The sequence below is a fragment of the Stenella coeruleoalba genome (assembly GCF_951394435.1).
Source record: "Stenella coeruleoalba genome assembly, chromosome: X".
NCBI lineage: Eukaryota > Metazoa > Chordata > Mammalia > Artiodactyla > Delphinidae > Stenella > Stenella coeruleoalba.
Window position 1 is genome coordinate 110,366,369 of NC_137152.1, and position 21,352 is coordinate 110,387,720.

Genomic DNA, 21,352 nt, shown 5'->3' on the forward strand with positions numbered 1-21,352 from the left:
CTGGCAGTTTTAGCTATCTTTTAGAATAACTCTTTTTCTTTTAAGTTGGATGCATACCATACTTTAATAATCCAAGACAGTTCAGTTGTGTTTCCTGAGTATGTTTCATCTAACCCGTATATGACAATATTGCTGTGTTCTTAGTCATTTTTACTTTTAAGGGTCCAGAATATATTTCGAATAACTTTTCATTAAACGTTTGAAGAGCATAAGAGCCGGGAAGCTCATTGATTCATTCCTCGTGAAGCGTGTATCGCTTACCTGCTGGTTCTGGGAGCAGGAAGCCAAGTAAAGCATGATCCCGGCCCTCAGCCTGGGGGGAAGATGCATGAAGAGGGTGACACCAGTGACAAGCGCTAGACGAGACATGGCCTGACCCGGAGCGCAGGTCGTCCCCTTTCCTTGAAGTTCAATGGCTGAAGTCACTTTTGGGTTCCAGGTGGGGCTACGTTTCCGTTTCATATGTGACTTGGTTAACACTTTCCACGTCTTTTAATTCATTTTTTCAACATAGAGTTTTCGCGGGGAACAAATTGGGGAAGAGGTAGGGAGAGCGGGGGTGGGGAGCATGTTTGCGATGTTCAACAGGGTGGCCAAAGAAGACGGCACTGAGAAAGTGACTTGGAGCGAAGCCTCGAAGGAAGCAGAGGAGCAGCTGGGAGAGGCTCCATGTTGAGGGGATGGCCGCCAGGACCCTGAGGTGGGGCGTATCTGGAGGGCGCAGGGGCCAGCAAGGCATGAGGGCGAGGGGGGCAGGGATGAGGCTAGAGAAGGATCCGGACGGGGGTTGGGGAGGGACTCACAGGCCCCTCCTAGAGCTCCATCCTGACGACCAGCCTCCGGCCAGTGGATGACCTGTTGAGCTGTTACAACATGTTAGGGCGCCATGTTTTCGTCCATATTTTTACATTCATGGTTCCTGACAGTGAAAAGCGAGAGATTCCGTTGGTGGGACGATGTCTCTTCCTTGGCGTTCATAGCGGGCGTGTATGTCTCCCTCCTGCCCTGCTCTGACACTAAGGAGATACAAGGCTAGGATTGCTGTCTTCAGTATTCTCCTCATCTCTGGTGCAGACCGAGTAGGACAGAGATAATGCCCTTGATCTGTATATTCATACTGTCTTATCCCTTTTAATTACACTGGTAGCACAAGTCTGTCTCTTATAGTTACTTTTATCATTAACGGCACAAAAATGAATTCTTCAAAGGACCAAATGCAAGCTCTTTAGGCATATAAAGTGGATTAATGAGGGTGGCTCAGCGTTAAGGTATGCCAGGGCCGAGTCCAAATTTTATTCCGGTACAGGGATCACTTTCTATGTGGCCTCTCTGGCTCTGGAGCTAATTTGGATGCTGAGTAGCCCCACAGGTATTTATATGTAGTGTTTGGTATTTTTACTGGGTCCTATTCTTCTCCCTTGGATCACCTAAAATGGTTAAGAATTTTCTAGTGGGATTAAGGTTGTGATCTCTGGGGAGGGGTGGGCCATCTGCTCTTGGTTATTTTTGTGTTAGCCGCTTCCCCTTAAATGTATGTTCACAACTGAGCCACAGCCTTATCAGCTGGGCTTGAGGGAAGACTGGTCTAGGTGCCGCTCCTGAACTTGGTCTCTAAGCCATGGCTTCCCATAGACACTCAGGTAAAACTGCATATTCTTTATCTTCTAGGAAGCACAGTTTTATTTGGGCACTGAATCTTATGATTTGTCTAAAAGCTACTTTTCGACGAAATGATTTTAGCCTTGTCTATAAATAGTAAATCGTAGCTCGTCTCTGTTCTGTCCTTGCCTTCTTCGAATGCTGTTTCCAAGACAAAAGATTATTCTTATTCAAGTAAAATCAGCAGTTTGAGTGCCTTATTTCTTTTAATGTATAAGCATACTACTGTATTGTACATTTTCCAGGACATCTTATGAAGCTGAAAGAGATTGTGTGAGGAAGGAGGTTTTCTTTGTTGTTTTAGGAATTTTTTTGTTATTTATAAGATACAAGTCTTCATCTTGACAGTGCTATGAATCGAATTTAAAGTGTTTAGAAAAGGTCAATCGAATATGGACCTGGAAGGAGGAAGATTTATAACTAAGAAGGTCCATACTGACTTAACCACATCTTCTCCTTTTCTGAGCCGTCTCTTTTCTTCCTGAAGAAATTGCTGTGATACTTTTGACATGACACATAGGTTATTAATTGTTCTGATCAGAAAAAGGGGCAAAGGTTTGGAACTTCTAGACCGTCATTACCGTGAGACTCTTCCTGACACCGAGGAAGCCCTTGGGCCATGGGCAAGACTCCCCCGGGATAGGGACTGAAGGACCGCCAGTTTCCCCAGAAAGCCCGGTTCTGTGGAGTCAGCCTGCTGCCACTCTCTCCTGCGAAGCCAGGAATGTCGCCGTGGCTCTGTTGCCCTCTGCCTGAGTAACAGTCCCCTTTCTTAGCAACCAGGCACTTTGTCCCATCTCCCAGCTTTCAGATTAAGGGGCAAAGTATTATGATTATCAGCGTCAGTCTTTTGGAAAAATTGATTTTGAAAGCTTGTAACTGCTTGCCAATAATATATATATACATATATATATATAAATATTTTTGCCTGTCAATACTTAAACAGTGGAAATACTTTGAGAAATTTCTCTTCCGTTGTTTTAAGACGAATATGCTGTGATGGAATGCACTGCTTTAATGAATCAGTGTGCAATGTCTTCCCTGTTCCCAAGGGTTCAAGAGCCGTCTGTTTTTCTCCCCACCCCCCAGGAGCCATTTTACAGACATGGCACCACACGCCTGACGTTGTGGTAATCGGCCAACATACATATTCTCTGGGTGTAGACAGCAGTCAGCTGTAGCAGTTGTTCCAGTGGGCCTTGAACTCACGTTAACTCCCCGTTTTATTTACTAATTAAATGACAGGGAAATGTATCTCAAAGGTGACATACTTATAACACGCCCAACCTTGGTTTTTAAAGTGCACCAAATCCCGATGTTATTCTTATAGTAAATCTGGAGGCTATAACCGTGACTAGACAAATTACTGACACCTTCTAGATGATTTTTAAAATCAGGAACTATCATCTTGTGTTACATTAGGTTCATAGGTCCATGAAAGCAGTTGAGAAAGAAGTGCTCACAGAAAGAAGCCCCACAGTACCCTGAAATGGACTTTGTGTGGACACAATAGAGGCTCGGATAATTGGATGGATGAGACTCCGTTTTCAGGGACCATCCACATACTTGAGAGGACGTTTCAAGGACAAGAATTGATCCTTTTGTTATTGAACACTTACCGTCTGCAAAGTTGTGCAGATTTCATTCCTTTACCCTTTGGCCTTTTAGGTTGAGGATGGGGTGGGTGGGAGGGCAGTGAAGTCACCCAGCATCCTCTCCAGGCAGGGATGTGACGGGAATGGGTGGGCGAGGGGAGCAGACCCGGTGGACTGGCTTCCTGAAATAACTGGGAAGTGGTAGTCAGAAGCCTTGGTCTAGGGTGAAACTGAACGTTTTGTACTTTTAATGACCACCAAACGACCGCCTGCTACTGTGCCACAACTAGAAAAGCTGAAAACGCATGTTGTGTTGGCTACCAGGTCAGAAGCCCTCTCTCTACGGCGCGAGGGGCAGAACGTGCTGCACGTGTTGTGTGCGACGTTCAGAAAAGCCCTGTGTCAGGACAGAGTGGCTCTGGGATAGGATCTGCCCGGGGTTAAGTTCAGGGGCACGTAATGTTTCGTTTGATCATCTCTGTGCAGCCCTCCTGATCCCGGGTGTCATCTAAACCGGGTTACCTGTGACCAGCAAAAGCCAAAGGAGAGTTGGCGGGGGTTTTCCTAAACGCAGCGTACCGGCGAAGTTGCTAATAACATGGAACTGTTACCTGGTCTGTTTGTAAGGGAAAAACCACTTTCCGATTTTCTGTGAAATTCTCTGAAAGCCCACTTTTCAGTGACTCGTGAGCCCTTCCCTGTCGCAGCTGTGCAGGTGTTTATCCCCCACGTGGGGCGGCACCTCCAGGTGCGCAGGCGCGACTGCTGCGCAAGCCTCCCTTTCATCAGCGAAGGCTTCGTTCCGTGTGTTGAATGTTCTCATACGTGGAGTGACTAACGTCCTGGTATGTTGCACTTAGCCATTAACAGACCAGAAATAACCTGCATTTTTTCCCATTTGAGTTGCTGTTCACTGTTTATACTGTACATTATACCACTCAGGGAAAGCACATAGTTAGAAAAATGCTACCTAGTAATAATACTCACTTCTTCCCTAAATATTCTTATTTTGAGCCACTTGGGCAGGAGGGGAAAAATGAAGATTAGCAAGAAATCCATGAGAGAATACATATAAAGCAGAAACAAGATTATTAAATACAAATTGGATCTTCTCTAATGAGGTTTATAGTAAAAATCAAAAAAACAAACAAAAAACCCCAGATGTTGCAGTGTTATATTTCTTGTATGTGTACATGATTAAATCGGAAGCCAAAACTTTTTATTGAGATACTGAGGTTTATATAGGCCCCTCTTAGAATGTTGGATGTACTTCAGGAATTTTCTGAAAGAGGAAGCTTGTTTATTAAGTGAAGAATGATGTGTCTTTTGAAGCAGGCATAGCAAGAAAATCAGGCTACCATCTTGGAATAAATACCTAAAATTTGACACATTTCCAACTGCATTCCAACCGGCTAAGTCTTATAAAGGACTGTCAGTTAGACGTCAGCACCTTAGGGTCACAGGCGCTGCCCCCTGATTTTCTAAAACAGAAATCTTTGTTATAAAATGATTAGTCAGGGGCTTCCCTGGTGGCGCAGTGGTTGAGAGTCCGCCTGCCGATGCAGGGGACACGGGTTCGTGCCCCGGTCCGGGAAGATCCCACGTGCCGCAGAGCGGCTGGGCCCGTGAGCCATGGCCGCTGAGCCTGTGCGTCCGGAGCCTGTGCTCCGCAATGGGAGAGGCCACAACAACAGTGAGAGGCCCGCGTACCGCAGGGGAAAAAAAAAAAATAAAGATTAGTCAGAGAGCTTCCCTGGGGCAGACATGTCCTGGACAAAGGCAGGAAGGGAAGTAGTGTCCTACTGGTATGTATCCAGTGTTTCATCTCACGATTGATGACGCCCTTTCCCAGATAACAGCAATAGGTCAAGGCAAACAGATCTGGAAGTTTTGGGAGGTTAAAAGGTTTTGTATTTCACGAACTTAGAAATTGCTAAGGGGGTAAAAAATTGTTCCCTAAGAGATACACCTCACCTAAGTCTATGTCATTCACTAAGATTAAAGAGAGCCCCAAAGAGGAGGTAAAAATGCCACCTTCATTTTTTTCTCTATTCTTTTATTTCTAACAAGGGGAAAGAAGGGGAAGCGGAGAGCTTCTCTCTCCTCATGAAGTCAGTGCTTCACTGTGGCTCATTCGGTGCAGCCCACAAATCAGGGTATTTGCTGTCTTTTAGGAACCTGTCAGCGTTGTCATTTATAAGCCGTTTTCTTAGAGTTGTTAATCTCTTAGAGGATAAGTGGTAACGAAATATTTTGCTCTTCTGCACATTGTCGATATTTTATGCAGAGGTCTGATGTGGTAACTATCTCATCAGCAGGAATGTATTACTCCAGCTTCTTCCTAAGTACACTGTGTGAAGGTTTGAAATAGTTTTGGACCAAATAATCATAAGGTTAGAAAACCACAAGGTAAGCTCATTCCCGTCGCCCAAAGTTCCACTTACTAGATTTATTGCAAAAAGGTACTAAAGTTCATGAATTTGACATCGACATTGTTAACATGCTTTAAGTATTTCCAGCCTGTTTACTTCTTAGGCAATAAAGCCTGCATTCCTAGAAGTGCCTATTTTATCTTGACAAGTAAGTGTTCGCACACACATGAAAGAGGCTCGAGGCAGCTGTGGAAAGCTGTTCTAAAGGGTGTGCCCTTTGAAATCTGTCACTCATCTGGATACACACTCTCTGGGTTTAAGTACACATTGGCGGGGAATATGAGATGACCCTGGGCTTTTCATACTGAAGAAAGAAAAAATAATAATGCCTACAGCTGGGACTCAAAAACACCAAGTGGTGGGGCTTTCCGTAGTGGTGTTCACTGAATTTCCCTTCTGCTTGGTTTTACGACCCTGCACTGTAGGTGTGATAAAGTGGTGAACAGATTCGGTGACTCCATTTTCAACACTCTCTGGTTCTGCCGTGTTCATTGCTAAGCCATGGATTAGTTCATCGTGTGGATGCCTAGAAACTCTTGGGCGAGTCGTGTTCTAGAACGATAAAAGTAACCAATGAAGAACTTGGCATTGGTAGAATAGTAGTTTGAAAGTATGTGGTTTTAAGGCGGGAAAGGCTTGGCAGGTAAGATCTCTCTGGTAGTATGAAACCATAGTGGTTTTCCTTCTCTCCAAAAGCTCTAAATGGAATCCACTGTGTCTTCTGGTAGTTTGTTTTTTTGTATGACGTAAGTACCTGTATTTTTACCATAAAGCTAGGATTCAGAAATACCATGAGACAGAACCATCCCTTAGGTGGGTCTCTGTATGGTACTCTAGTACAGAAATATTTAGAATCCATTTCTTCTTTGAATGACATCAAAAGAGAGTGATATTGGGGCTTCCCTGGTGGCGCAGTGGTTGAGGGTCCGCCTGCCGATGCAGGGAACACGGGTTCGTGCCCCGGTCCGGGAAGATCCCACGTGCCGCGGAGCAACTGAGCCTGTGAGCCATGGCCGCTGAGCCTGCGCGTCCGGCGCCCGGAGCCTGTGCTCCGCAACGGGAGAGGCCACAACAGTGAGAGGCCCGCGTACCGCAAAAAAAAAAAGAGAGAGAGAGTGATATTAAAATGAGTTGGGTTCAGACTTACTCTAAATAGAGCCTTTGGTAAGAGAGAAGGAGGGATTTTCAAATGTGGTCCAAGAAGATAGTCTCTAGCCACGCAGGAAGCCAGCGCTGTCTAATCTTACAAATTCTGACTTCCTGCCAAATGGCATTTAGGACCCACTGATAATTTAATTTCCTGGCACTTACTGTTACCGGAGATTTATTTGGTTTCTCTACACAGCTCTAAACAAGAAAGTAAGTCTTCGCTGAGTGCACAGTTTCAATATGGAAGAGCTAATAAGACAAGGATTTTATGTGACATGTGAAAGGCCAACAAGAATGAATTAAGGAGAGTGATTTTCAACGTTCTATCCCTGTGACAGGCGCCCTTTCCGGTGTACACGGGGGCTAAAGACAGTTTAAAACCTGCCTTAAGTAAACAGTGCGTAGTTCAAGGAGATGGACCCTGGTTTCATCATGTCTCTACTTTTCCTTTCTAACCCGGTTATGTAAGGGAACACCCCGGTTTTCTTTTGGGGGAAAAGTGCCGGTAAGAACCATTCTCTAGTCTCAGTAAATCTCTGAACTGGTACGTGACTGTCCCAAGCACCTGTCTTCGCACAAGACTGTCACTGCTTGGCTTCAGTCGTCAGGTGTCTGGAGAGCCGATGGGCCTGGGGCGCTGCTCACCTGCCCTTGTCAGAGGCTGGTCTGAGTGCGAGTCCCCTGCCTTAGCCCAGTCCCGGCGGTGCTCAGACACAGGGTGTGGTTTCCTTAGCTCGCTCTGCTGTTTGGTTGCCTACAGCAACAGGATCCAAACAACTTGGACATGTGTTTGTATTAAAAAAAAAACTGGGAATGGGACCCAAAGTGGGAGTCTGGGGCTGGCCAGTTAGTGGAAGAGCTGCGGTGAGTACCGGGCAACTGCTCGTTTCTTTTCCCTCCTTCTTTCTCTCTAAATTACTCCCGGGGTGTTGTTCACTTGCACAATAACCACGTTTGTGGGTAGTTGGAGAAATAGTCTCTGTTTTCCTGTTTCCTGGGCAAATTAAATAATTGCTGTCTATTTACCCGTGTAAGTTTCTTTCTCAGGGAGAGAGGAAGAAATTAGCGTCTGCTTACAGAAGTTGGGAGCTAATAGAAACTCACATTTGGTACCTCTTTGGTGGCAGGATTAACAGAGTGTTCTTTAGTGCCTGTGATTCCGGGGGCGGGAGTGGGATGGGGTGGGGTGGGGTGGGAGGGAGTAGTTATATGAAGGCAATGGAAGGGGTTCTTGGATAACCATTTTCCCCCAAATTATACTTGAAAATTGCAAATGTCCTAAATCGTATAGTTCATTGACCGTATTGACCCTAAGTTGCTTAAACAAAGGGGGATTTGATTTTGGCGCATCACAAAACCGAACGTCACCGTGACAGATAGTTCACAAAACTGGCCGGTACGCGTCAAGAGTGCCTTTTAAATAAGTCCTCTCTTGCCTGATCGCTTGGGCCTCAAAAGTCAGTAAACTATCTGGGAAATAATTCTTTAGGTTCTTTTCAGGGATTAAAAAGTGCTCTGGCAGACTTAAAAGTCGCCATTTAAAATAAATTAATAAGCATTGCTTACGTGCCTAGCGTGGTCCAGGGTCAGCAGTAAGTTTCTGTTCAGATGAACTGCATTTTGCAGGTAGGAGGACAGCTGGGCGTCCGGAGGACGCTCTCCCCGCTGAGAAAGTTGTAGGCGGGGGTTCCTGGTTGGGTCTCTAGTGAGGGCCTGGGCACCTCCCTCCCTGCCAGCTGGGCTGCCCGCCTGCAGACTCGGCCCAGAGAGCTGTGTCCTTGTCCTCTGGTGTAGGCTCGGCCTCCCCTCTCCTGCCTGCCCCGTCCCAGCCCTGCCCTCACTCACCCCACCACTTGGGGCCCCGTGACCGCCAGAACCCCTGTCCCCCTCCCCCAGTGTCCTCTGTGAGGCAGCACTGTGTTGGGATGGCCCAGCAGGACTCTCTCTCCCGGGGCCCCAGGGACTCACCGCGGGGCGCTTTCGTCGCAGGAGTCACGGTGAAGCGCCTGTCGCCTGGGTCCCGTGGTGGCCTCCCCAGAGCCCCTCGGGCCACGCTCCAGCCTTCCCGTTGGTCATTTGTCCCACCTGCTCGTCCCCCGCAGGTCCCTCCAGCTACAAGGTGGGCACCATGGCTGAGAAATTCGACTGCCACTACTGCAGGGACAACCTGCAGGGAAAGAAGTACGTGCAGAAGGACGGCCACCACTGCTGCCTCAAGTGCTTCGACAAGTTCTGCGCCAACACGTGCGTGGAGTGCCGCAAGCCCATCGGCGCTGACTCCAAGGTAGCGGCCGCGGGGGCGGGCGGGGCTGAGGGTGGACCTGGACGGGGCACCGGCCCTTCCGCTCGGGCTCTGGTGTGAGGGACCATGTCGTCTTGACGGGACGCCCCGCTCACGGCGTCCGGCCCCCTGCTTGGTTCCCAGGAGGTGCACTACAAGAACCGCTACTGGCACGACACCTGCTTCCGCTGCGCCAAGTGCCTCCGCTCCTTGGCCAATGAGACCTTCGTGGCCAAGGACAACAAGATCCTGTGCAACAAGTGCACCACTCGGGAGGACTCCCCCAAGTGCAAGGGCTGCTTCAAGCCCATCGTGGCAGGTACCGGCCGCACTCAGCCCCGGGGCAGCCAGGGAGGAGGCCCTGGGGGCAGACGTGGCGTGGGGTTGCTTGCGGTGATGGGGCTGGCGCTGCTGGGAGCCGCGGCTGGAGCTCAGCGTATATATGCACGCATATATATACACGTATATATGTGTACACATATATGCTCGCACACACGCACACACGGCAACTAAAGAACACTGGAGAGAACTGTCTGTGGCAAGAGAAGGAAGTGAAAAGTATGTAGCGCTTTCTCACTTGGGATAGTAAGTGATCGAAGCATGCTTCTTCCTTAGGGTGTAATTCCGGGTCACATAGTCCCCCGTTGAATCTCGGAGTCCACAAAGGCCATGGGGGGTGGGGGGGGCGGGGATTCAGGCATCTGACCCTAAATCACTACAGCCGGGGTCCCCTCCCTGACAGAGTCTGGGTTGGCATGACCACAGGAGGACGCGGTAGAGAAGCCCCTGCGGGTAGGTGACTGGAAGCGTGAGGCCAAGAACTGCAGGGCCTGCATTTCCTCCCCTCTGGAGGGCCCAGGACGGCGCCAGCGGATGCAGCCCCCTGCAGAGCACTGTCAGTGGGGCTACCCCGTCTCTTCCCCCCGCAGGAGATCAGAACGTGGAGTACAAGGGCACCGTCTGGCACAAAGACTGCTTCACCTGCAGCAACTGCAAGCAAGTCATCGGGACGGGAAGCTTCTTCCCTAAAGGGGAGGACTTCTACTGCGTGACTTGCCACGAGGCCAAGTTTGCCAAGCACTGCGTGAAGTGCAACAAGGTACGTGTCAAGGGAGTTCTGCGCTGACCGTTGCTTCTAGAGGCGTTTGACAGTTTGCAGAGCACTTGCACACACACTATCCCATTCCATCCTCACGACAGCCCTGTGACGTAGGGATTATTATTCTCGTTTTACAGATGATGAGACTGTGGTAGTAGAAAGCCACGCCCAGGCCAAGGCAGGCTGTCCGCGGGCACACCGGCCCTGGAGGCCAGCCTCCTCCCCCCAGTTGCTGTGTAGTAACCTCGCACAGGGGCCTGCCTTCTCTGAACCCCAGCGTCTTCATCTGTAACTGGGGGATAATAATAGCGCCTGCCTCCCATGGCCGTTGTGGCGATTCAATGAGATACTGTAGACCAGAGCGCCCAGCACAGTGCCTGGCACGTAGTAGGCACTCAACAAAATGGTTGTTGAATCTGAATCCGGTGCTACACTCCCTGGTCTAGGCCATCACATCTGGAGGAATCACTTACCAGGATCAGCCCTGGCATGCCGAGTGCTTTGTGTGTGTTACCTGCTCTAAGAAGCTGGCTGGGCAGCGTTTCACCGCTGTGGAGGACCAGTATTACTGCGTGGATTGCTACAAGAACTTTGTGGCCAAGAAGTGTGCTGGATGCAAGAACCCCATCACTGGTAGGCTAAAGAGTCCTTGCTAAGTCTGCCAGGCTAGGTTTTGCGCATGGTAACCATCTCTCATTTTCCTACGTCGTCGGTTTCATCCACAAAGGCCCCAAAGAATGCCCTCTCCCCCTGCCACTGTGGTCCCGAAGGCCCCCAAATAGTTTGGATTCTCCCCCAGGCCAGGTTAGCCTTTGCAACACAGAACACTTCTGACGACTGCCGACTAACTAACGCTGCTGCCGGAGATCACGAGCCTGAGACCCACGGCCACGGGCAGGCACTGCGCGGGGATGCTGGGGGGTAGGGGTGGGGGGAGAGGAGCGGGGTGGGCTGGGGTGGGGGAGGGGAGGGGAGGGGAGGTGGGGGAGGCCGGAGAGCGAGAAGCTGGGATGAGAACACCCCATAGCGGAAGGCTAGCTCAGAGGTGCCAGTGGGCAGTTTTTTTTGCGATCAGGAGCCGAGCTAATCACTTCATTCCTCATCTCGCGGCCGCGGTCCACGTGCCCTGGGCCCTCTCCCCCGCCTCCAATTTTCCCATCTCCCGGGGAGCCTTGAAATGTACATTTGAGAAGACTTTTGCCATCCTCAGGGAAAAGGACTGTGTCAAGAGTGAGCCACCCAGTCTCTAAAGCTAGGAAGCCCCCAGTGTGCCACGGGAAACGCTTGCCTCTCACCCTGTTTCCCAGCGCCAACCTCCGGGGCAGGCATCCGGGTGGAGAGAGGACTTGTCCCTCGTGGGTGGTGGTTCTTTATAGAAAAAATCGAAGCTTAGCAGCTCCTCGAGGCCCGGTAAGTGCACACCCCACAAACAGCCCAAGTTTGCCTCCTGGTGGCCACTTTGATGCCATGGCCCTGACCTAAATCAAAGAAACTGGTTGTGCTGGGAGGTCGGTGCGCATCAGTCACAGGGCGATGGCGGTGGCAGGGGATGTGGGTTCTGGAGAGCAAGGGGGCCCTCGACTGAGCTCTGGCATCTTCTCAGGTCCCGGCGGCGCGGGGGACGGTGCGCGGTGGAGTGGGGGGCCGGGCGCCGGGCGGACGCTGCCCGCGTGCTTGTCGGCTCCGTGAATGGGCAAGGCGGCGGCCTGGCTGCCACCTGTGTCCACTCAGCTGTCGCTTTTGTTTGCTTTTGTTTCCTCCACAGGGTTTGGTAAAGGCTCCAGTGTGGTGGCCTATGAAGGACAATCCTGGCACGACTACTGCTTCCACTGCAAAAAATGCTCCATGAATCTGGCCAACAAGCGCTTTGTTTTCCATCAGGAGCAAGTGTATTGCCCCGACTGTGCCAAAAAGCTGTAAAGTGACAGGGGCTCCTGTCCTGTAAAATGGAATTTGAGTCTTGTTCCTCGTGTCCTCGCCCTCTGCCCGGCACCACCCATAGGGCGAGAGCGGCCTTTCACCTCTTCAGGGTTGCTCCTTCTGTCTTTTCTCCCATTTTACAGTTATTACTCAAGTAAGGGCACACAGTGATCATTATTAGGATTTAGCAAAAAGCAACCCTGCAGCAAAGTCAATTTCTCCATAGCTGCAATTAGCAAACGAACACTTAGCTAGATTGACTCTTCTGCATGTTTATCATAGAGCAGAAAAGTGCTGACCATGTAGCTGCTTAGTGACGTAAGCAAGAAGCCTAAGAGATAAAGCCCCCCACTGAGATGCCTCTTGTGGCTCAGCTGGGACCCACCGTGTCGGTCACACGACACATCAGAGTTGCAGCGGCTGCTCCAACTCGGCTGCTCACCCTGTTCTGTGAGCAGAAAGAACTTAGCGAAATGCATGGTTTAACTTCCTCATCAGAACCTTCCTTCTGTTCTTTTGTGCTTTCAAAAGACTAACACGGACTTCCAGAAAATTAACATTTGAATTTAGCTGTAATTCTCAACTGACCTTTTCTCCCCTGTACTAACGTTTGATTTCCCCGTGTGGCGTGTTTTCTGAGCGTTCCTACTTTCAAACATGGAACGTGCAGGTGACTTGGAAAGTGCAGGCAGATCTGAGAAAACAAACAAGCCTGTTTCAGAAGAACGTCATCACAGCGAATACTTCTGGAAGCTTAACAAAACTAACCCAGCTGTCCTTTATCTTTTTTTAATTAACAATATTTTCGTTTTAATTAATAGCAACATAGCTTATTGGGTTTGGAGACTTGCATGGAAATATTTTAGCCCCCTCAGACGTTCCTGCAGTTTTGAAAGTCATCCTACAGAAGTAACCGTAAGACTCGAGAGGGGTAGGTGAGCAGGCGCCAGGACTGTCATTGACACGGATATGACATTTCCCAACAGTGACAAGTGGAATCCCTTGTAACATAGTACTTGTCTGCTCTGTGTCCGTGTGTTAATAAGCAGGCCCGCCAAGTCCCTTCTCTTGGGATTCTAAGGACTGTTCCTCAAGAGCTTAGCTGGCTCTCTGGGGGCATGCGGAGGCCACTGTCCCCGCAGGCAGAAGCGGATTTCCACGTAGCGCTTACCTGAGATGCAGGATCACCTACTTACTGTATTCTAGCTACATTGTTATATTACATAGTATAATGAGACGATATCAAGAGTACACATGTAATGACAGTGCATATTAACATTCTCGTAGGAGTGGTTAGAGAAGCCGATGCCTCATTTCTACATTTTGTCATTAGCTATGATCATCTGACAGTTCAGTGTATCCTTTCAGAAATAAAGCAGCATATAAATAACTTGCCTCCCGACTTCTAATTCTGTCCGGTGCAATTGTTCCGAGGTGATACTGCTGGTCCAGAGACCTGAACAACTAACTTTTCCTTCCTTCGAGGACGTGCTCAGTTCAGTGCGGTTGAGTGCAACTACACGAATTACAAGATAAAACCAACCTGTAACAGCACTTGGATCCAGTTAAAAACAGTAACAAAAAACCCCATTCTGACCCAAAATAACATTTCCCAGATGTTCATCTCCCTTAAAAAGAGCACACTGATTTCCTTTGGCCAGGGGGCTGGAGGCGGGAAGGGAACTGCAGCTGAAGTTTGTCATCGAGAAGTCATCCCGTCCCTATTTTGTTGGCTGCCCTTTCCCTGCGCCCCCCACCCCGCCCCAGAGCCCTGAGCTGTGGCGAACGCCGCTGTGCCCTCCACTGCCGCTCCTCCACCGTCGGAAGAAGGCGCCCCCTCGAGGCTGCCGCTCATTTGGGAGGACGCTCACTGGGGCCTCTGTATCTCAGGGGTGGGGGGCGTGGGGACGGTGTGGGCAGAGGTGGAGGTAGCTTGCAGATCACAGCCACACCCACGAGGCTCAGGTGCTTCGGGTGTCCAAGCCGTCCACGCCACGTGGTCGTTTCAGGATGGCGTTGGGTGCCCAGTGACATGGGTGTCTGCTGCAGACTCCTCAGGTGGAAGGGTCCCCAGGATACTTCAGCTAAAGGCTGAGGCAGGAGGAGAGGGCCTCATCTTTGAGGAGCCTCACGCCCGGGCTAATCAAAGGACAGAACCCCTTTGGGGCTAAGGAGTCAAAACCTGTCTATAGGAAACCGTGAGTGTTTCTATGAAGGGGGAATAGACGTGTGTGTGAGAGGGAGAGGGACAGGGAGAGGGACAGGGAGAGGGAGAGAGGAGAGGAGAGGAGAGGGAGGGAGGGAGAGAGGGAGAGAGGGAGAGAGAGAGAGAGAGAGAGAGAGAGAGAGAGAGAGAGAGAGAGGGAGAGAGCGCGAGCCTGGCACCAAGGAAGCAGGTGTGGGGTAGGGAGTTGGGATGGTGACCCTCTGCTTCTCAAGGGAGCTTACAGGGTTGTTGTGAGGGTTTAAAATGATACCTATAAAGTACCTGGCACATAGAATGTGTAAACATAACTACGGTTATTACAACACAGTTGTTTGGGAAATTATGAGACGAGCCCATCTGGAAACACTGGAACTGGATTGGTGGGGAGGGAGACCGAGGGCAAGGAGGCCTTTCTGGGACCTGCTTCGACTGACCAGGCCTGCAGGGTGTGCAGGGATCAGACTGAGCCCTGGTAGGACAGGCCGGGCAGTCTGCCTCCGGGCTCTGCGTCTTGGCACCAGCTGCTGCTGCGGTTCTACGCCCACCTCGCGACCCTCTAGCTCTCGCCAGTGAGTTAGCGACTCCTGAGAACTGAGGGCCCTCCGAGATCCTAGCGCAGGCCCCCAGCCCGCTCACCAGGCAGCAACGGCTCAGAGGGGCCATGACGGGCGCAGTTGCTTGGAGGGCTTGCAGCCCCCTCGGCAGGAATTCGGGTCCTCAGACCTCCTGTCCAGCATCCTTTCTAGAAGTGTTCTCACCGCGTTTCTCTGGTCACCGGGGATTGGAGCTATTGAAGAGCTTCACTGCACACGGGGGCAGTGGGGGGCGCGGATGACACGGGTGTGGGAAATGCGCTATCATCTGCAGAATCCACCGGGAGAAGCCAGGGGCCTGCCCTCAGCCTACGGCAAGCACGGAGGCCGGGTCAGCGTCCATCACCTCAGGGCTGTCAGCAGGGTGCTCTGACCGTACTTCAGGTTGTCTGCGCACCAGGGAATGTCCTGGTTCAACAGCCCCAGTGGATGGCCCGGTACTGAATGCCAAGTGCGGAATGGCTGCCACTGTTCTCAAAGCACCAGGTGCCAAAGATCAGGGATAAACAAGGACCTCACCTTATCAAACACAAAACCTAGTGCAGTGGAACATGTTTCCAGATTAGAAACTAAACATGTATGGGCAGATCAAAACACTGGTTTGGCCACACACCATAACAGTGATGTCATGAAGGGATGCGCACGTTAACGGAGCACAATTGCTGCCCGAGTGCACGCTCGGACTTTCAAAAGCAAATGTGTTTGCCTCACGTGCAGCCAGCACCAAATGTGATGTTTAAAAGGGCTGTGGGAGGGGCTTCCCTGGTGGCGCTAGTGGTTGGGAATCCGCCTGCCAATGCAGGGGACAGGGGTTCGAGCCCTGGTCCGGGAAGATCCCACATGCCGCGGAGCAACTAAGCCCGTGCCCCACAACTACTGAGCCTGTGCTCTAGAGCCCGCGAGCCACAACTCCTGAAGCCCGCGCGCCTGGAGCCCGTGCTCTGCAACAAGAGAAGCCACCGCAGTGAGAAGCCCGCGCACCACAACAAAGAGTAGCCCCCGCTCGCTGCAACTAGAGAAAGCCCGCACGCAGCAACGAAGACCCAACGCAGCCAAAAATAATAAATAAATAAATTTATATTAAAAAAAAGGGCTGTGGGAGAGGGAATGGGGAGTGACTGCTTGAAGGGTACGGGGTTTCTTTTTAGGATAATGAAAACATTCTGGAACTAGAGAGCGGTGATGGCTGTACATTGTAAATGTACTAAATGCCACTTACGTGAATTTTACCACAGCAGAAAGAAAGATACTTTAATCACTGGCCTCAGGTCACAGCCGTCACAGGGAAGAGTTAACAAGCACTGAAACGGGTGCAGGAAGAAGACCAGAGTTCAAAATTCCCATCTTAATGTCCCACGGCGGAAGTGACTGCAGAGGGGCATCAGAGGATTTGATTACTTATCAGAGGATCTGATTACTTATCGAACATACCGGTTGCCTGTGTTCATAGCTTGGTTAACAACTGGTGTCACCTTTATACCACCACCAGTACATTTTTTATTATTAAAATAAGAAGAAAACTTGCTTTACCTGCAAAGTTTATTGCATAGAACACACACATTTATATGAAGGCGTAACAGTGTTTCGACATGTGAAATCTGTACAGAAAAATCTCAGAATCACATCTGTTAAGATGACTGTCTCTGCCTTTTGTATAAAAGAGCAAGTGTATAAACAGTTTTTAAACCTAAGGCACCAAGCTCTATTCTATAACAGAGATACAGTACTCTGAATAGCAAAGAACTAGGGGATCAAAGAATAACTACTTTCTTTTACTAATCGAAGACTGGTGGCTACAAAGAACACAGGCCTGCTTCAAACTATTTGTGATTCACCAGAAAACTCATTAGCATTAGGACCACTAATTTGAATTCAAGTTTTAGTCAATGGTTTAAGCAGGATTCAATGGATTTCAGGAAACATATATTCTGTGTACACGTGTGTGCGTGTACACATGTGTGCGTGTTCACCGTGTATGTCTCTGTGCCTATCAAGGGGACCGAAGAATAACACTGCTCCTGTACTCACTCGCAGCCAGCCGCTAGAGAAAGGCAAGCAAATTTTGATTCCACATCTCAAGCCTGAGTGTATACTGAAGGGCAGGCCTGGAGAGCACAAGCAGAAAAAGATTATACACAGTAAACATTTAGAGGAGTTAAACATACCCCATCAGACAACAGCCAAATACTGCCTTATGTACACAATAAACATAATAACATGTTTTTATAGATAAACCGCAGTATGTACTTCAAAATGAAACACTGACAAGATGCTAAAGATCACACCTTCTAGGGCTCCCAGTATTTGGGGGTATCAGTGCCTGTGTATGGGGCTGGCAGACTATGGCAGAGTTAGCGATATGCATACATAGCGGTAAAATGTGATTTAGTATTTTGCAACCTTCTGTATTTGTACGTTAAGAACAATCCAAACAAAGCTCTTGTGAGGAACCTCGAGGCCCTCAAATAAGCCGTCATGTTCTCTACAAGATCAAATGTGAGTTTTTACTGGTAAATTAATTGTTAAATGGAGTAAACGTGATTTTAAGATTTCAAATATATACTGAGAAAAAACTATTCCTCTGGTAGAGATTCTCTTAGAAACTCAAGAGTTAGCATTTTATAAAGACACCCTTGATACATACTCAAACGTGTTGGCAGGAAAACACAAGAACGAGAGACATGAAGATTTTTACAGGAAAACAAAACGACTCTTTACTCAGAACCCTTGCTTGTGGGCAAGAGTCAAGATGATATGAGCATCTTCTGAGATATGTTAAGATGACGTTTTGATGTTTCCTGTTTTGTTTTTTTTTTTTGAGAGTCATTTTCTTTGCCAGGTTCAAGTAGGAGGTGGAGAAATTTTGAGAGGTGTGCCTGGAGGTCAAAATCCAGAGTGGAGAATGGCTTCTCTTCCAGGCTGGATGAGGTTTACATATCTGACCAGAGGGAAAAAGAAAAGAAAGAAGGTTAGTAGAGAAAATGCTGGTTCCACACCAAGTGGGCCCCGGCTCCGCTCTGAGGTGCGCCTGGGACCCTCAAGTAGCGCCCCTGGAGTTGCTGACACACTGGTGCTCTTATAAACGTTCCCCAACCCCCAAATGGGCCCAAGCTCCTCTCAATTTCAAAGAGAGCTTCTCAAGGAAAGAAAAACAGAGGCCTTTTGGTTTTGGAAACACAAGTTGAGAGACTAATTCCAAAAAACTCACTAACCCTCTGCCCTGAATGATGATCTGTGTGCTGTAGAGCAGCCAGTGGATCAGGAGCGCAGAGGAACCTGAGGGGTCTGGGGTTTGAAATGAACCCCACTTTGTATATCTGGCAGGAAATGCAGGCCATAAAAATTAGAATCAAGTCATTTACCCTCTCAAAACTAACTTAACGGAGGGCTCTTCTACATCAACCTAGTTTTAGACCAACCACTGTCTTCTCCCTCACCAAGACAACCCTGGAACAGCTGGAAACACAGGAGGGTTCAAGGTCAACTACCTTTCAAATGAAGTGAAGATGGGATGAGGCCTTACCCAATAGAGCAGAAACAGATTTGCTTGTTTTCTTGTTGTCTACAGGTGGCTGGCGACTTAGGCAGGATGTCATGGGACCTTTCAGATGGTGTTTTCGGCTATCAGGAGGGATACTGGACTTAGGTGGTTCTATCTCGCTTGTGATGTCAATAATCTTGTCACAGACCCAATCCTGTGCCTCTGAATGTAAGCTCTTGGAAGGTCCCATGGTGTTGCTGGTTTCTGCCTTTCCGGTTTTGGCTGCTCGGTTGGCTGTTCTTTTGGTGGAGGATCTGGAAAGAGGTATTTTGGTTATAATCCAGATTATCCCCAAACCAAGGCTTTGCCTGAAGGAAGTTTTATTATTTAATTCTAAGAAATGCCTTGGACATAAACTTTCAGAATCACAGAATGGGAAGGCTGGATGGAAGGGACCCTGGAGATCACAGAACACACTGGTTTCCAAATTGTGTCCTCCCAGGTCCTAGGGCTCCACGGGAACGCTGAGGGGACCAGAAGCAGCTGCGCATGCAGGGCTCTAGGGACGCCGTCCCTACCGCAAGCAGATCCAGGACACGGCCAGTAAGGCGGAGTGAGGACTCATGTGGGTTTACCAGCTCCACTGCTCTTTCCACGCCATCAGAGTCTCTTAGCAGATTGCTTCCACAGGCCTTGCAGGTTAATGTCTTTTCAGGCCATCGCCCAAGGAGCCTACCTTTCCAGGAATCTGGTCCTGTTCTTCTGACCTAACCTCTGACCCTCAGTTTCCCATATGTACAGTGAGGACTTTAGTATCAAACTCAGAGTTGCAATGAGAATTAAGATAGTTGAAATGCCTGGTATACTGCAGTCACTCTATCCATGTCCCCTCCCGGACTGTATGAGACAATACTAACCAGCATGAATAAAGGCACAGTTTGGAGTCAGGTGTATCTGGGTTTGAATTTGGGCTCTGCCCTTGAACGGTGGGATGCTGGGCAAATGAGGCCCATAATCTCTGCACGTCTGAGTTTCCTCGCCTGTAAAAATAGGGATGCTCATCCTCACTAAGCAAGGCTGCTGTGGGGATCAGTTTGTTTCTCTAAGTCGAGTGCTTGACACAGTGTTTGGTATAAACTGAGAGCTCAGTCAATCATCTCGTGCATCATTCTAAGAATGCCAATCATAACCCTTCCAAGTGTATTCTGATGAACTCACCTAGGGACTCACCTGGCACTCTTTGTCTGATTCAAAGGGTCTTTCACTCTTTTTTGTCTGAAGGTTTTCATGTCACAATTTAAAAGTGTTTTTGTCTCTTTACGGATGTAGCTACAAGTCTCATCTAAAAACACCAGCTTGCGAGTGTTCTTCACATTTTTAAAATGTGTTTTTGGTTTTGTGGATGACTCTGTGCCATTTATAAAAGCTAGAGAAAACAAAAAGAGCAAGAAGATTAAAACTGGAGGTTCCACAACAAGACAAGCAAGGTGCCTGCCGGCTCGGGAGGGAGCCTGCCTGAAGGCAGGAGCCGTCTCGTGGCAGCGCTTCCTGGAGCCATGGCCTGGACTACTGCCCAGCGCACAAGCCCAGCCAGCCCTCAAAGCACAAAGCGCCACCTTTAAGGAACTTGCCCTCTCTCCTTTGCCAGCAAAGAATGACGCACCGCGCTTCTGGCCCCTCCTCCTGGTGACCCTCTTATTTTAGTCTCACCTCCGACCTCGAGCTTTTCCAGCGCCCTAAGGCGGAGCCTCCAGCGCAGCTGCCCCTGCTGCTCCGTTCTCGCGGCATATTCCGGCCAAACTTCCTTTACGTGTGACCAGCTTGTGGCAGCACCACGGTCTGTTCATGTCTAGCTCCCCACTGGCTGTGGTTCCTCGAGGCCCCAGTAGCTAGCAGAGCGCCCAACTTGTGTGTTCAATACCCGCCACGCCATAAAGGGTGAACGAATCGTGTTTTCTCAAATGCCATTACTGTGGCCATTAAGTGGCTCCTACTCACCAGGGAATGAACGAGACTCAACAATACACCTTAGGGGCGCTCATATCACAACATGATTCTCATTTTCTCTCAGTGAGGCGGGGAGTGGCATTCTACCTATGGTCAGTCATGAATGCACCACAAGGCCCTGAACTGCGAGATGCTGGGAAGCCTCACACTGAGCTGAGAAAGAGCTGCCATTTACAGTCTCTCAGCACAACCTGAAACACAGTAACAGCTGTAGCAGCAGCTAATATTTATTGAGAGTTTGCTATGTGTCAGGCACTGTTAGCACTACACGATCTCACTGCAATCTCATGCCCACCCTAGGGAGAGAACAACATTAGTTTCTCCTTTTTCAGATGGGAAAACTGAACACAGAGAGGTTGAGTAACTTACTCAAATCCACACAGCTCAGAAGTGGAGAAACCTTTGGATGAGCCTAGACAGTCCAACTTCTAAATACTGACTAACAGAACTCAGAAGGCAAGCAAACCTGATGGATGCATGTCATCAAAGGAATCACTGTCACTTTCTGACTCGTCCTCATCGTCTGCCTCGTCCTCCTCATATGCATCACTGCTGAATGTTTCTGTAGCCTACCATGAAAAATGAAAGTCATGATTACATCTAATATTCAGTCATCCTGACTTAGTTATTTCAAAGAAGACAGATTTCAGGGCTTCCCTGGTGGCGCAGTGGTTAAGAATCCACCTGCCAATGCAGGGGACATGGGTTCAAGCCCTGGCCCGGGAAGATCCCACATGCCGCAGAGCAAGTAAGCCCGTGCGCCACAACTCCTGAGCCTGCGCTCTAGAGCCCGCGAGCCACAACTACTGAAACCCGTGCGCCTAGAGCCCATGCTCCGCAACAAGAGGAGCCACCGCAATGAGAAGCCTGCGCACTGCAACGAAGAGTAGCCCCCGCTTGCTGCAACTAGAGCCCGCGTGCAGCAACAAA

General features: G+C 49.3%; 2 protein-coding genes across 9 annotated transcripts in view; one reads left to right on the forward strand and one right to left on the reverse strand.

The window, feature by feature from the left end:
* Positions 1 to 13,517, forward strand: part of FHL1 (four and a half LIM domains 1) — a 60,758-nt gene extending 47,241 nt beyond the window's left edge. For 3 of the 6 annotated variants that reach the window (XM_079911447.1, XM_079911449.1, XM_079911448.1), the window contains exons 3-8: positions 8,938 to 9,119; positions 9,261 to 9,435; positions 10,046 to 10,215; positions 10,662 to 10,848; positions 11,426 to 11,625; positions 11,981 to 13,517. In XM_079911447.1, coding sequence (XP_079767573.1) covers positions 8,964 to 9,119; positions 9,261 to 9,435; positions 10,046 to 10,215; positions 10,662 to 10,848; positions 11,426 to 11,625; positions 11,981 to 12,064 — 972 coding nt within the window. In that variant the 5' untranslated portion in view covers positions 8,938 to 8,963 and the 3' untranslated portion in view covers positions 12,065 to 13,517. Of the gene's footprint in view, positions 1 to 1,563; positions 1,641 to 7,668; positions 7,700 to 8,937; positions 9,120 to 9,260; positions 9,436 to 10,045; positions 10,216 to 10,661; positions 10,849 to 11,425; positions 11,626 to 11,980 lie in introns of those variants that run through there. The other 3 variants (XM_079911446.1, XM_079911450.1, XM_079911451.1) reach the window with 3 other exon arrangements.
* A 2,952-nt stretch (positions 13,518 to 16,469) lies between these two features.
* Positions 16,470 to 21,352, reverse strand: part of MAP7D3 (MAP7 domain containing 3) — a 35,006-nt gene continuing 30,123 nt past the window's right edge. For all 3 annotated transcript variants that reach the window (XM_079911644.1, XM_079911645.1, XM_079911643.1), the window contains 4 exons: positions 20,889 to 20,991; positions 19,646 to 19,841; positions 18,458 to 18,729; positions 16,470 to 17,872 (listed from right to left, as the gene is read on the reverse strand). In XM_079911644.1, the coding sequence (XP_079767770.1) occupies positions 17,865 to 17,872; positions 18,458 to 18,729; positions 19,646 to 19,841; positions 20,889 to 20,991 (579 nt within the window). In that variant the 3' untranslated portion in view covers positions 16,470 to 17,864. The remainder of the gene's footprint in view (positions 17,873 to 18,457; positions 18,730 to 19,645; positions 19,842 to 20,888; positions 20,992 to 21,352) is intronic.